Source organism: Chiloscyllium plagiosum, chromosome 2, assembly GCF_004010195.1.
Source record: "Chiloscyllium plagiosum isolate BGI_BamShark_2017 chromosome 2, ASM401019v2, whole genome shotgun sequence".
NCBI classification, from domain to species: domain Eukaryota; kingdom Metazoa; phylum Chordata; class Chondrichthyes; order Orectolobiformes; family Hemiscylliidae; genus Chiloscyllium; species Chiloscyllium plagiosum.
In genome coordinates this window covers 52,426,776-52,443,020 of record NC_057711.1, presented here as the reverse complement: position 1 = coordinate 52,443,020, position 16,245 = coordinate 52,426,776, and the positions used below count along the sequence as shown (strand labels likewise).

The 16,245-nt window shown below is 40.0% G+C and overlaps 1 protein-coding gene across 2 annotated transcripts in view; it reads left to right on the top strand.

The window, feature by feature from the left end:
* The window catches only part of ell2 (elongation factor for RNA polymerase II 2), a 111,935-nt gene that overhangs the window by 40,201 nt on the left and 55,489 nt on the right, over window positions 1-16,245 (top strand). For both annotated transcript variants that reach the window (XM_043709660.1, XM_043709652.1), the window contains 2 exons: window positions 6,283-6,404; window positions 12,152-12,315. In XM_043709660.1, coding sequence (XP_043565595.1) covers window positions 6,283-6,404; window positions 12,152-12,315 — 286 coding nt within the window. The remainder of the gene's footprint in view (window positions 1-6,282; window positions 6,405-12,151; window positions 12,316-16,245) is intronic.

Below are 16,245 nucleotides of genomic sequence, written 5' to 3'. Positions count from 1 at the left end.
GGAAACCCACGCAGACACTGGGAGAACGTGCAAACTCCACACAGTCAGTCGCCTGAGGCGGGAATTGAACCCGGGTCTCAGGCGCTGTGAGGCAGCAGTGCTAACCAATGTGCCACCGTGCCGCCCACAAAGTAGTGTCATGCCAAGCCCTTTTTGGGTCCCCACTTGGCCGCCTCATTTTTAGATTTTATTTCCCAGTGAAAGATTTGGATTCCATTTTTGTTAGCTGCCTGTCTCTGTATTTTCTTTGCATTTGGTATTTTCTTTCTCACTTCCCCTGTGAACTTTGGATATTCAGCCTTGACATCTATAATTTGCACCCTTTTTTTCTGCTACAGTTTCTGCTTACCCAAATCCAGGAATATTTAATATTCAGTCCTGCCTCTCTTTGTTTTTATCCTTCCATCAACATTCCCTGCGGTTACTTGCAACTCACCAACCTTATTTATCAAACCTTGATCATAAAGTATGTAGTAAACCTAATATACACCTATATACAGTCTTAGCCTGGCCCCACCTAAGACATTGCTTTTTCTTACTGTGGTGCTGCTTTACATTGCTAACATTGAATGTGGTGGTTCTCCTGAGGTATTTCATCCGGTCTCTTAAGAAGTAATAGTATTTTTCATAGAAATGGACTGCACATCCTAAACTAATTAAGTCCTTTGCCACTTTCTGTCCAGAGATAGCAGAGATGTGTGCATATATTTATGCACACTGAAAGCTGCAGTCACTGGCTTCTGAGCAAGTGATAAATTTTAATGTTGGCAGGGACTGTTTGTTCTCTGCTTGCATTAAAATTAAATGTAAACAATTACCAGATGTACCAGTGGGCTGTCTGGGAATTTGAAAATGATTTCAAGCTTGTTCTGAAGTCACCTCTTGGAGCATTGGCCTTGTAGCTGCTGCTTCGAGTATAGCACTGAGTAGTTCAGATACTTATTATCATGCTCACTTTTTTTTTGCTGTGGCTTTTCATTAGTAAAAACCAGTAAAACAATATCTCACAGCAGTGATCAAAACTCAGCAGATGAGAATATTTTTAAGTATTCAAGATTGTGCACAAATGTGATTATTAACTAGACGACATAACCTTCATTTAACAATTTGAAAATAATCCAAAAGATCAGTTTTAAGTTCCTGAATCTTTTGATGATTAATGCATAGTTATTCACTCGTCGGATGTGAAATTGCAAATCTGCCATTAACTTCTGCTTTCACTTCACAAAGATCCAAATAACTTTATGATAAAATGTAAGACATTCTGAAGCAAACACTTTGAAATTCTTGACAAGGATATCCTTCACACCAAGCACAGAGTTGGGACAATTTCATTGAATATTTAGAAGTTTTGGTCTCATTTAATTAAATTCATCACTTAAATCACTGAATCTTGCACACTAGGTTTCTGTCAGTGTTACCAAAACGTTAGAGGCGGCAATCCAGCTAATTGAGAATCTAAATGTGACTAATCGGGTTTTAATATGTAAGTTTAAGACATTCTTGATACTGGGCATTCCGTCTCAATCATTTGTGTCATTTGGATTTGCACTGTATCTTTTTTGAGTTATCAAGCAAAATGATATTCTATGACAAAAACATAGCTTGCTTTCTTTGGTTACTACCTATGATAATTTACTAAAATAGTATGTAAATTATGTGAAACTGTGGTTGACATATCTTGGAAACATCAGCATTTCATGGCGAGGGGAGTAGTGAGCAACCTTAAAGGTAGCTTGATCAATTTAAATAAACACCTTAGTCCATTAATAGACATGTGTAATAAATACCAGCAGCTCCAACCAGGCAGGGGAAAAGCATTGCAAAAGATCCAGCAGGCCTACTGCACCCTTTAAAAAGGAAGCCAGGGTCGGTCTTGCACATCCTGAGTCAGCACTTTCCATAATCATTTTAAGGCAAAGTACTGTTTGTGTCTATTTTATAAACAGATAAGCTTTATAATCGTGCTGTGTCAGAATTCTAAATTTGGGTGAATGAAGTTGATTGTAAGTGTCTGACTAGTTACAGGAGTATGCCCATGAAGTACATTTGCCTGTATTGGGTATATTTTTAATGCTACTGAAATTTAGTGCATGCAGTTAAACCTGACTACGTAGTGACTGTTCCAAGTAGTGATTCAAACAACTTCTGTTTAAATTCACCTTTGCTTTTCCTAAAAGCTTTAACAGGTGTGCAAACTTATCTGCTGGAGCCATAAAGCCTCAATAAGAGAAAGAGAAGTATTTTCGTTTGTTTCAGTACTGCTCAAAATAGATACAAGTTGTGCATTATTGTTCATGGTAAGAGTCTAATGGGTGTTGATCAAAATATGAATCTTCACTTTGTTCAGATGCATTCTTGTAAATGCATGGTGTTTAAAATTTGTGATTGATATAGGAGTCTATATTGATTGAAACTATTAAACATTTTGGGAAAAACTATGCTGCAGAGTAATAAGATCTATTTTCCATTCAGTTCCCAACCCAGGCTACACTATTAAGGCAGAATGCTAAGTGGAAGCTTATTACTTTCCCATGAGACAATAAAATATTAGAATCAAAAGATAGTCAATGGCCTACCTTGTAATTTTAAAGCAGCTATTTTGGTGCACTGTCTGTACTGGTTCTTAGTAAAACAATCCTGAATTAAATCTAGTTCATGTCTATTCTTTTAATTATCCAATTTGGTTTTGAACCATGCATTGATCTTTGCTTCCCTATGATAAAATATTCTATGCTGCATGAATAAAAGTAGTTTCTCCACACCTTATCCTCTTGATAACTATTTGTTTTAAATTGATTGATTATTTGGAGTCTCAAACGTACCAAACTTTGGTGATGCTGCACCTGTTCTATACTTTTTAATGACTTGTAAACATATGCACCCAGGTGTGTCTGCTCTTGTGCACACTATAGAGTATAGCTTTTAGTTTATACTGTTACTCTGTTCTTTTTACCAATATGTATCACCCACACTTTTCCACATGGAAATTCAGCTACTTATCTGTCCTCCCCCAAACTGGTAATATTTTTTGATTTTCCTATACTGTTCTTGCAGGTTACAATACTCCCAAGTTTTGTATCATCTGCAAACATTGAAACTGTCCCTGCACTAGGTCAAGCAGGACCTTGTTTCTTGTTGGACTGGATATATACTGCTGTAGACATTTTCCTGCGTGCACAATAAGCATGCTTGACCCTCCCTGCTCCTTATACCACTGTCTTCTTAGTCTACATTTGGAGATTAAAATACCTCATAAGTACTCTTAAAACACATGTAACCTTTAAACATCAATCATGATCAGATAGTGTAATGGACTAGATGGGCCTAATGACCCGATTCTGCTCCTATATCTTATGGTTTTATTGTTTTCGTAACTCCCTCTCTTCCTCTCCAGCTCTGTCTTCTGCCCCTGCGTCCATCCTTCCCTTTCCCTTCAGAGGAACAAGAAAAGTCATTTGTCCAAAGAAAAATACTTCCAACTACTTAGTTACATTGAATATTCAGAAGAGTATTTTCAAAATTAGTAGGATCCATGCAGATTTTTAAAAATTCAGTTTGACTGTCATTGGAAAGTCTAGCATTTCTTGTCAAATCCTAATTTTCCTCAACCTGTTAAGTTACATTCTTTAGTGGGTGTGGTTTTTTTCGGCAAGTAACACTGGCACAACGCAAATACCATCTTCAATAAGAGACAATCTAACCACTGTCTCTTGACATTCAATGGTGTTACCATCACTGTCACTATCAACATTCTGGGAGTTACCACTGTCTAAAAACTCAACTGGACTCTCCACATAAACAGTGGCTACCAGTGCAGATCAGAGGTTCGTCATACTGTGGCGAGTAACTTGCCTCCTGACTACCCAAAACCTGACCAGAAAATCCCAGCTGGATGTGGAAAGGTCCTTTGGGGCCTTGGATGGAAGTGAGGGGAGGGGTGTGGGTACAGATTTTACACCTCTTGTGGCAGCAAGGAAAGGTGGTGTGAGTGAAGGGTGGATTTTTGGGGGATGTGGACCTAACGAGGGAGTCGTGGAGGGAATGGTCTCTTCAGAATGCAGATAAGGGTGTGGAGGGAAATATGCCTCTAGTATTGAGATCTGACTGTTGGTGGCGGAAATGGTGGCGGATAATGCACTATACTGGATATTAGTGGGGTGGAAGGTGAGGAGCAAGGGGTTCTATCCTTGTTGTAGTTGGAGGGGTGGGTTCAAGGAAAGAGGTGCAGGAATTGGAGGAGATGCACTGGAGGGCATTGTTCATCACATCGGAGAGAAAATTGGAGTTCTGGAAATAGGCCATCTGGGATGTCGTGGAGTGGAAATGCTCCTCCTGAGAGCTGATACAGCAGAGGTGGAGGAAATGGGAATCAGGGATTGTTTTTTCACATTGGGGAGACAGAACACCAACCTGTGGAGTGTGTTAAGGAATATGAGACACACATCTAACAATCCCACCACCCTGTGGTCAGCTACTTCAACTCCCTCTCCCACTCCACTAAGGACATGCAACTCCTGGGCCGCCATCTCCGCCAAATCCAAGCCACTCAATGACTGGAGGAAGAATGACTCATCTTCCGCTTTGGGACCCTTCAACTACATGGTATCAACTTCGACTTCACTAGTTTCCAAATCTCTCCTTCCCCCACCTCCTCCCAGATCCAGCCGTCCAATTCAGCATAGCCCTCTTGAACTGTCTGACCTGTCCATCTTCCTTCCTACTTATCCACTCCACCCTCCCCACCAACCTATCACAATCACCCTCCCGTCTGCATCCACCTATCACCATCCCAACTACCACACTTCCCCCACTTTCCTGTCTTATCTCAGCACACTCTTTCCCCCTCACTCCCACCCATCCACATTCCTGATCAACGGTTTATGCCCAAAACGTCGACACTCCTGCTCCTCAGATGCTGCCTGACCGGCACACTGTTTGACATTTGATAACAAGGGCCTGGCATGTGGGGATTGGAATAAGTGCATAGGTAGCGAAAGTGCCTCAACCCCTTAAATAGTTGAACCTGATATTGAGAAAGCTGTAAAATTTCCACTTGAAAATTATATTTCAAGTTCATGTAAATGTTAAACTGTTGAAGTTTCATTGTTTTCTTTTACTTTTCTAGTAAATCACAAGATTATCAAAGTATGTGTAGATGTTGCTTAAACATAGCTAACTTACCTTTGAGCTAATCCAGTAATCTTTTTAAAAGCCACAAGAAATTTGGGTCAGTTATAGAAATTATGTACTCTGCCAGGCAAATGCTGAAAATTTAGATTTGAGTTAGGCCACTTAGGAGTCAGGTCAAAAGATAATAGGAATCTGGAAAACATTCAATGCTGTACATGATAGCCCAAATAAACTTTAAGATTTAGACTAAGCTTGAAAGATTTCTGTTGGAGTAAGGGGCATGAAAAGTGTGGCTCAAATTTGTTACTCAAAGTTGAGGTAGAGATTAACCACTGAGAATGGTGAGACAGGCTTAAATATTTATGGTCCCACAGGATAAAGAATAAACCATTTTTTTCACATGGTTAACCATATCAGAAGTATTTAAAAACAGTAGATGCTTCCTTGGGAATGGACATTGATTCTTCCACTTTGCACTTGGGGTGGTTTATTAAAATTATTGATAAGGCAAAAGCTAAATTGCTGAGATTAGATTACTTTAGATTAGATTACTTAGTGTGGAAACAGGCCCTTCGGCGCAACAAGTCCACACCAACCCTCCGAAGAGCAACCCACCCAGACCCATTCATTTACCCCTTCACCTAACACTACGGGCAATTTAGCATGGCCAATTTACCTGACCTGCACATTTTTGGACTGTGGGAGGAAACCGGAGGAAACCCACGCAGAAACGGGGAGAATGTGCAAACGCCACACAGACAGTTGCTTGAGGCGGGAAATGAACCCGGGTCTCTGGCGCTGTGAGGCAGCAGTGCTAATTATGCAACTGAGCTCTTAAGATCGAACAAACAAGTACCTTGTAAATTAAGTTGAAATTTCTATTTCTTTAAGAGAAACCTTATTACCAGAAAACTGCAACTTCATAGAACAGTAATCTCGACCACTGTGGCAGCGGAGTCCCTTTTTCAGCCAGTCCATTGTGTATAAATCACGTTAGTGATACTTCATCATCTTTGGTAGCATTGTTCTCTAAGCACTGTGTTGAAAAGGAATGTTGGTTGATTGATTTTTTTTTACCCAATGAAAATCTTCAAATCTAATTTTGTTTTTTTAAAACATTTTGCTAGTTTTATTTTCCTTTCTCCATAGTTAATAAAGATTCCAAGAACAGATGCCCACAACGACACACGAAATTTTGACTTTTATGTATCCAATGTTGGAAAAGATAACCCTCAGGGAAGTTTTGATTGTGTCCAGCAATATATCTCCAGGTACTGTAAACTGACTTTTCTTTACCGTGGCTTACTCAAGTGAGAAGACTCATTGAAAGATTGTTATTCGGTTATATATGTTGCAGCTCAGTTACTGATGATTCAGGCAGCTAACTTAGCCAAAAAATGGCCAAGCCTAAATTTGGGATATGTATTCTATTACACTCTGATTTTACTCTTGATTTTAGTTTGACACATTTTGATCTAAAGGCATGTTTGGTAGATACTTGGAATTTGCTCAGTGTAGTGAATCCAGTAGGTTATTTAAATCATTCTCAGTCATTGCAGATAAAACAGAATAAAAGATTACCTAGTCACATTGTCGAGTAGTTAATTATTTCAAGAATCTAATCTTGTTGCTGCAGTCTTATTTTGATGTCAAATATATACATTCTTACTGTTTTTCTGCCACATAGATATGTTGTGCAATAAAAAAAATCTCCAATACTTCAATTTGGTAAAACCTGTGTATTAAAATTAGCAAACCCTGGCGCTTGGATGCTTCAAACTAGCATGTGGAACAATAATCTGGAAGACAGGAATTACACAGTAGTTTACACATTTTGCCTCTAATCTGGCTTGAAAATGTGCCCTCATTGGAATAAGTAGTTGATACCTTTGGCTGCAGAGTTAGCCTATAAAATGGATTGGTTGATAGCAAAATAATGTCCAAAATTTTTACGTTTGAAACTGTCTCTTATCCATTTGATTGTGGTTCAGTTCCTCCAATAAAAGTATCACTTTGAGTATTGGGACTCTGACAATCTCTAAATGTTCAAAAAGGCATGGTACTTTTGCATAAACTTCAGATTTCTAAATGGTATGGGCAGCATATCTTGCCTATCTTGCCTATTGGGATCTTCCAACATTTGACCCTGCCATCAAGGATTTCTATAAGAATACAAGATGTATAGGAGCATAACTAGGCCTTTTGGTCCCTTGAGCTTGCCTCATCATTCAACAGAATAATGGTTGCTCTTTCCAAGTAGACAGACAGGAGACTGGTAGAAAACAGCAAGCCAGACAGCATCAGGAGGTGCTGAAGTTGACGTTTCTGGTGTAACCCACCTCCTGATGCTGCCTGGCTTGCTGAGTTCTTCCAGCCTCCTGCCTGTCTACTTTGGATTCCAGTACCTGCAGTTTTTTTTGTCTTTAACTCTTTCAAGCCAGCTCATCAGAACTATCAACTGTGATATTTCAAAAATCTACCTTCTCTTAACTAGAGTTGAGTTAAGGAATTATGCTACACCTTTATTTAAAATGAATGTTGTCTTTCCTGTTGTAATGTCCCCACTAATCTAAAATTCCCACACTAATCTTTTCAACATCTAGCCTGCAAGCCTGATCAGAGTCCTGTATGTTATAAATAGATCACTCCTTATTCTTCTATAGTCCAATGAATAAAGCCCCAAACTTTTTAGCAGTTAATCACGATTTATGAGAAGATTGGTAGCTCAGGTTGTAAGTTTGCTCACTGAGCTCGCTCTCATAAGAACAAACCTACCAGCTCAGTGAGCAAAGTTACAACCTGAGTTAATCACAATGGCAGATTTGTTACAGCACTGAAGAGGCATTTGGTCTTTGTTTTTCCATTGGCTCTTCAAATGAGCATCATTAATATTGATCTCCGAATTTCGCACTGTTCTATCATGTATGTTAGTTTGATCTTAGAGTAGGATGAAAGGTCAGCACAACATTGAGGGCCGAATAGCCTGTGCTGTACTGTGCTGTACTGATCTATGTTCTATTTTTCCCTTGTACTCTTGTACATTATTTTTATCCAAATAATCCAATACCATCTTGAATGTCTCACTTTAACCTGCCTCCATCACACTTCCAGGTAGTGCATTCCACAACCTAACCACTCACTGTGTGGAAAAGCTTTTTTTTCCCCCTCATCTTACATTTGTTCCTTTTGCAATCACTTGAAATCTATCTATCCATCCATCCATCCACTCCAACTTGTCAATGTTCTTTTTGGAAGTTTACACTATCTTCCTCACCATTTGCATTGCTTCCAATTATTGTCACCAAACTTTTTGACATTGACATTGTCCCCTGCGCACACACACAGGTCCAGATCATTAATATTAGAAAAAGCAAGGGACCCAGTAGCGACTCTTCCTTCAGCCTTAAAAATATTCTTGTATTATTTAAGCTAATTTTGTATTTGCAGATCTACTATCCCTTATATTACATGGGCTATAACTTTTCTCCTGTCTGTGACACTAGGCAAAAGTGATTACTGCAGATGCTGGAGATCAGAGTCTAGATTAAAGTGTGCTGGATAAGCACAGCAGGTCAGGCAGCATCTGAGGAGCAGGAAATTCAACATTTCAGGCAAAAGTCCTTCTTCAGGAATGTCGTGTGACACTGTATTAAACACCTCTGGTAGTTGACTTACCCATCAATAGTGATACCTTCATTGACTCTTGTTACCTCATCAAAAATGTCCAACAATTTTGTCAAATACAATTTCCCCTGTAGAACTCCATGCTGCCTCTTAATCAACCCACATTTTGTTTTGTGACTACTAATTCTGTTCTGAAGTAAAACAGATTGGTCTGTATTTGCTGGGCTAATCGTTGCAACCTTGCTCGAACAAGTCTGGTATTTAGAATTTTTCCGACTTCTGGACCTTGAAGCCCTTCATCCCAGGATTCAGTTTAATAAATCTCTTTTGTAGTCCCTCCAATGTCACTGCATTGTTAGACTTGATCTTTGAAGTTGCCACAAGATTTATACCTTTCAGTTAGACTTTAAATTACGTACATCGGACCAGGGTCAAAATTATTTTTAGCAGAGACTAGATCAGTAAAGCCTTTGTCTTGCCTAAATTTGTTGGACAATTTCCTTTCTCGTTCTCAGCCTCAGTTCATTGCAGGCTGTGGCATCTGAGTGTCTTGTGTCATGGACATCAAAGGAGGCAGGGCTTCTAAGTCTCATTAGTGCCTCTTATGGTTGCCTTAACTGGCTGCATACTGTATTCAGCACAGGAAGAGGGTAAATATCAGAATGGGGTTTTAATTTGAGTCGATAGCAAGCACCTCAACTGCTGATCATAATAAATGGACCTAAAAATAGGACCACTACAAAGGGTGCGAATGATGCAATTTCATCTCAAAATAGCATAATATGCTACCAAACGAGAAAATGCTGGAAAATCTCAGCAGGTCTGGCAGCATTTGTAAGGAGAGAAAAGAGCTGACGTTTCGAGTCTAACTGACCCTTTGTCAAAAGCTACATAATATGCTGTTGGTGTAAATTTCCATCTTTCATCTCCATAGTAATGTGTAAGTTCATCCCCACTTCAGCTGTTCTGTCGAAACATATCAATGATTTTTTAAATTCGATACCATTAGTGATCTACATCCAACCTGTCACATTGTACTATGAGCTTGAGGTTATTAGAAGCTCTACTGTGTGTTTTCTCACAAGTTCTGTTCATCCATTGCTCATATACTACTTCAACTTTTTCTCCTCATTAGGAGCCCAAGGGACACTCTAGAGTCAACATATTTAGTATTTGTTCATGGGATCTGGGCATTGCTAGCTAGATTAGAATTGACAGCTCAATCCTAGTTAGTTTTGAGAAGGTGATCGTGAGCTGCAGCCTCGAACTGAAATTCATTTAGTGTAAGTTGATCCACATGCTGTTGGGGAGAGTTCCAGGATTTTGACCTAGGGAAGGATATATTTTTGAGTGGCTTAGAGAGGAACTTGCATTCCCATGTAACTGCTGCTCTTATCTTTCTAGGTGGAATGGTTATTGGGTCAGAAGGAGTTATTTTAGCCTTAGCGTATTTCTGCAGTCCATCAAAAGGTTGGTGTACACTGCTACTGACTGGCAGTGACTGATTGTAGATGTGGTGCACTCAAGCAAACTGCTTTGTCCTAGATGCTGTCAAGCTGCTTGAGTTTTGTTGGAGCTGCATTTGTCCAGGCAGGTGGGACATATTCCATCTCAATTGTGACTTATGCCTTGGAGATGGTGGACCGGCTTTGGGGAGACAGGAAGTGAGTTACTTGCTGCAGGATTCCTAGACTTTGACGTGTTCTTGTAGCCACAATATTCATACGGATAGTCCAGTTTCTTGTCAGTGGTAACTCCAAGAAGATTGGTAGTGAGGGATTTCACGGGGTATTGCCACTGAATCTTTAAGAGGTAATGGTTAGATACCCTCATTGGAGATGGTTAGTGCCTGCCATTTGTGTGGGACAAATCTACTTATGACATGGCTGAAACACATGGATGTGGCAGAAAGGGAATATTGGTTTGCATCTACTTTTTCTAAAGAGATTAAGGTATATTGCTTTGTATTATTCCTTAGTATAATGATTACAAAAAGGATTGACAGGTTTGTCATGTCACAAAACAAACAGAATTAACTAACTGGCAATATATCACTTGGAATTACTAAAACAGTTTCAAAGTTGAATTGCTTGCATATAAACATTACAAATGGCAGATACTTTCTTGCTTAAAAGCTCCAAGAATCCTTAGAGGCTGTTAATATTTGAGAAGTCAAAAATGCCATGACTTGAAAAAGATTGTTAATATGCAATGTTGTTTCTACCAAGCCTTTTAAGATGTTTTCTTTTGAATTTCATAGAGGTTCATAATAAACGTCATGTTTTAGTACATCAAGCACAACTTTTTAGATGGGCCAAAAGTTCTTAAATCAAATGTTTATTTTTGCATGGTGTATTGTTGCTACACAATTTCCAGCAGTAAGAAGTTTCTTCTTTTGCTGAGGTTAGTTTATAACTGACAATACTGTAAAATCTCACATTTTATTCAACTATTGACTTTGTACGACAATATATCCCAACAAGATGCTGTTAAAGTACTGACCTTCAACTGCTGTGATGAGTCCAGTTCGAGGATGAGGGATGGAAGAACAAACCATATAGAATTGAGGAATGTTGTTACTAAACCAAATTGCAAAGTTAATAGTTTTTCAAATGTGAGTCAGTGAAACCAAATTGTTCAATGAGAACATAAGACCTTAGAGCAGGAGTAGACCATTCAGCCCATTGAGCTCCCTGGCCTTTAGTATGATCATGGCAGATCTTTGGTTTCAACTTCACTTCCTATCTGCTCCCCAGTCTTTGAACAGCCCCAGCACATTCGAGTAGTGAATCCCAAAGAATCGCAATGATTTGGGTGAAATATTCTCTCTGACCTCAGTCCTAAATGATCTGACCCTTATGCCTGGTCCCCACCCTGTCTCTGGGTTCATCTATCAATGTCTATCTTAAGATTCTCATTCTTCTTCATTTTGAAGAATATAGACAATTTGCTCAGATTCATGATAGGGCATCTGTTTCATTTGAGGAACCAATGCAGTGAACCTTTGTTGTAATGCCTCCAGTGCAAGTACATTTGTGTTTAAGAATGGAAGTCAAAGCTGCACACAGTACTCCTGGTGTGATTCCAGCAAAAACCTATAAAGGTTTCGCAGGACTATATTCTTCAACTCCAGTCTCCTTACCATGAAGGCCAGTATACCATTTGGCTTCCTGCATGCTGCATTCTATATACATGGACACCTGAATCCCTTTAAGAGACAATGTACAACTTTCTGGTATCTTAAAAAGTTGTTCCCAATGCAGGCTAATGGTCCACCATTTAAAATAACTGCCATAATCTATCTGTGCAAGGGAAGATGCACAATTTCTCTCATACTGTGTCTCTCTCTCTCTCTCTCTCTCTCTCTTTTTTTTCTCTCTCTCTCTCTCTCTAGTGATGGAGTTTCAGAATTGGACTGCTTTGGAAGCATACAAGATAAAATTACAATATGTGCAACAAATGATTCCTATCAGACAACACGAGAACGCATGACTCAGGCTGAAGAGGAAACCCGTAGTCGAAGTACCAAAGTTATTAAACCTGGTGGACGATATGTAGGTGAGTGATTTTGCAAATTTACACAAAAGCAGAACAGAATAAAAAAGTGAACTGAAAGATTCGCAAAATTCTTTGTGTACTAATGGCAGAAAAACTATAACATGATATGGCTGCATTTTTTAAACTTATGAGTTAAGTTTATTTCTACATGTTATGCTTCCCAAGAGGTGAAGAATTTCAACTGAATGGAAAATATTTTGATGACAGCATATGTTTATTTTCCAACCACATCTGTTCAAAAAAACATTCTCTCTTATAATGCTGTGGTCAAGAGCCGTGTTAGATATGCTGTGGGGTCATTGTAACATCCCAGTCAGCAAGTGTTACACACTAAATATGACGAAACCAGATAGATGTGTTGCTTTTATTTTAAATCATTGGTCAAGAGGTAGCTTTTAAAGAAAACCAATCTTTTGGCCCTCTTTCATGTGGAAGCGAGACTACTTGAAATTGCATTTATCAGATAAGATTCTTCCACTTTAAGCAAAATTTAAGTGGCCTTAGACACTTTGTGTGCAAATTGGAATTATGTAACTTGTGCAATGCTGATTTTTATTTAAATAGGATAGCTTACTACGTCTCAACATGTTTCTCCATCTGCCACCTTATTGCCAACTCAATTAACTTGTCTTAACTCTTTGCTTGCTTTCCCACTTAGCTTTCAATTGTCAGCAAACCAATATATGATCCTCTACCTTTTCATCAGAGTCACCAACATAGGTTATAAATGACTGAGGACTCCGCACTGATCCTTGCAGCATTCTCCTAACTGCACCCTAACTCGTTAAATTTTGTCAGCAGGAATTTACAGGTTTTTGCTGGAATCACACCAGGAGTACTGTGTGCAGCTTTGACTTCCATTCTTAAAAATTGCCTGCCCTTCCTATTGAAGGGGTGTTAATAGTGCATAATAAGGAAATGGTGGCTCATGGACACATTTTGTTTCTGTCTTCACTGTAGATTTTTTTAAAAATCCCAAAATAACTGGACATCAGTAGGTAGAAGAAAGAAAAGAACTTTCAAAAGTTTGATAGGAACTTTGTTAAATAACAATTACTGGGAAGATCTACAAAGCAAGCTGATGGGAGGGGAGGGGTCTGTGCTGACCAGGCCCTGCCTCCTGATGGGCTTCAACCTAGGGTTTTGAAAGAGATTACATCTCCTCCCTCATTAGCATGAAATACAAACATTGACACCATTCCTGGCTTGCAGATGTCATTGGCAAGGCCAGTATTTATTGCCCATTTCTACTTGCCCAGAGGGCAGTTAAGAGTCACCTATATTGCTGTGGGTTTGGAGTCACATGTAAGTTTAGACCAGTTAAGATTAGATTCCCTACGCTATGAAAACAGGTTCTTTGGCCCAACAAGTCCACACCGACCCTCCGAAGAGTAACCCACCCAAACCCATTTCCCTAATGCACCTAATACCATGGGCAATTTAGCATGGCCAATTCACCTGACCAGCTCACTTTTGGACTGCGGGACAAAACTGGAGCACCCGGAGGAAACCCACACAGACACGGAGAATGTGAAAACTCCAGTCGCCTGCTGGGTCCCTGGTGCTGTGAGGCAGCAGTGCTAACCACTGAGCTACCGTGCTGCCCCTAAGGCTGGCAGATTTCCTTCCCTAAAGGACCATACGAGTTTTTACGAAAGTGATACATTTGAGAAAATGGAAAGTTTTATCAGACTGGAAATTAGCAAATATAACCCTACTGTTCACCAGGGAGGAATACAGGAAACTGTAGGCCAGTTAGTTAGCTTTGATATCTGTCATCAAGTAGAAAACAAAATATCATTCGTGAGATGTCCCAAGTTGTCTCAGAAATGGATAAAATGATGAGATAGGAGTTCACTGAGGATCTTGTCATTTTGGGCCAAGTTTCAAAGAAAACAATGCATTAACTAGCAATGACAGACTATTCACAGATCAAAGTTAAGCCAAGCGCTGCAGCATTTGTGATGATCTTTAACTGTCTCAAAGCTTCAGCAATCGAGCCTTTTGTCACTCCAGGGACAGAATATTTCCATTCCCAATTATGTTTTCCTGCCAATCTGGGATGCAGCAGCTGTAACCCTGCCCCTTACTGTGGCAGGGCATTAGTGGCCAATAGGTTGTAGATTAGACATCCCCCTACTCTACACCTTCCCACTAGTTGGTGGCCTGCTAACGACACTGAACAATGTAATTGTACCTTTTTTTTTGTTCTTTCACTCCACCCAAATTGACTTTGCCCTTGTACCCACTGGAATGTTATTCTTCAGTAGGACTGCAATGCACTGTGTTATGGACTAGGCCAGACTACTCAAAACATTCTTAAGCAGGTAGCCCAGACCATAACTTGGCTATTTGTTTCAGTTAGTGTACAGTGAAAATTACCTGGAGTAAGTTAGCTAGGTTGACTACCAAATTTTAAAACAGATAAAAATGTATTTTCAAAATTATGGAATGAAACACAAAGAACAGAATATGTAATATCCACAGAACTCAGTCTATCCAAATTAGACTTAATTGTGCTGTACCGAAAAATATGTGCAACAGTTCCAGTAAACAAGCCCCTTAAAAATAGTGAAACTGAAAGAGGTTTAGAAGTCGAAATTAGAAGGGCTAAAGGAGAGAGAGTTGCACAGTCTGTTTCCACACAGCCCACTGCTGAACTGAACTGACTAACAACAAGAATTCAGCTTCCAGGACTGACCGCTCCCCTGTCATTAGACCATAGAACATAAAGTACAGCACAGAACAGGCCCCTTGGCCCACAATGTTGTGCCGAGGTTTAATCCTAATGTAACTTAACCTACACACCCCTCAACTCACTGCTATCCATGTGCGTGTCTCGCAGTCACTTAAATGTCCCCAATGACTCTGCTTCCACCACCACCGCTGGCAACACATTCCATGCATTCACAACGCTCTGCGTAAAGAACCTACCTCTGACGTCTCCTTTATACCTTCCTCCTCATATCTTCAAACAATGACTCCTTATACCAGTCAATCCTGCCCTGGGGAAAAGTCTCTGGCTATTAACTCTATTCCACTCATTACTTTGTACACCTCGATCAGGTCTTTTCTCTTCTCTTCTCCACTCCAGAGTGAAAAGTCCAAGCTTATTCAACCTTCCTTAAGGCAAGCCCTCCAGTCCAGGCAGCATCCTGATAAACTTTCTTTGCACCCTCTCCAAAGCCTCTATCTTCCCTATAGTAGGGTGACCAGAACTGGACACAGTATTCCATGTGTGGTCTCACCAGGGACTTGTAGAGCTGTAGCAAAACCTTGCAGCTCTTAAACTTGATCCCCTTGTTAATGAATGTCAAAACACCATTTGCTTTCTTGACAATCCTATCCACTTGGGTGGCAACTTTGAGGGATCTATATATTTGCACACCAAGATCCCTCTGTTCCTGCACACTGCCAAGAATCCTGTCTTTAATCCTATATTCAGCATTCGCGTTCGACCTTCCAAAATGCATCACTTTGCATTTATCCAGGTTGAACTCCATCTGCCATTTCTCAGCCCAGCTCTGTATCCTGTCTGTCTCGCTGCAGCCTGCAGTAGCCCTCTACTATCGACGGCACCTCCAACCTTTGTGTCAGCTGCAAACTTACTAATCCACACCTCAACCACCTCATCCAAGTCATTTATAACAACTACAAAGAGCAGAGGCCCAAAAACAGAGCCCTACGGGACCCCACTCAACACTGACACCCAGGCAGAATACTTTCCATCTACAACCACTCTCTGCCTTCTATCAGCCTGCCAATTCTGAATCCAGATAGCCAAATCTCCATGTATCCCATACTTCCTGACTTTGAATGAGCCTACCACGGGGAACCTTATCAAATGCCTGCCGAAGTCCATATACACCACATCCACTGCTCGACCATCATCGACCTGTCTTGACACCTCCTCAAAGAACTCAATAAGAT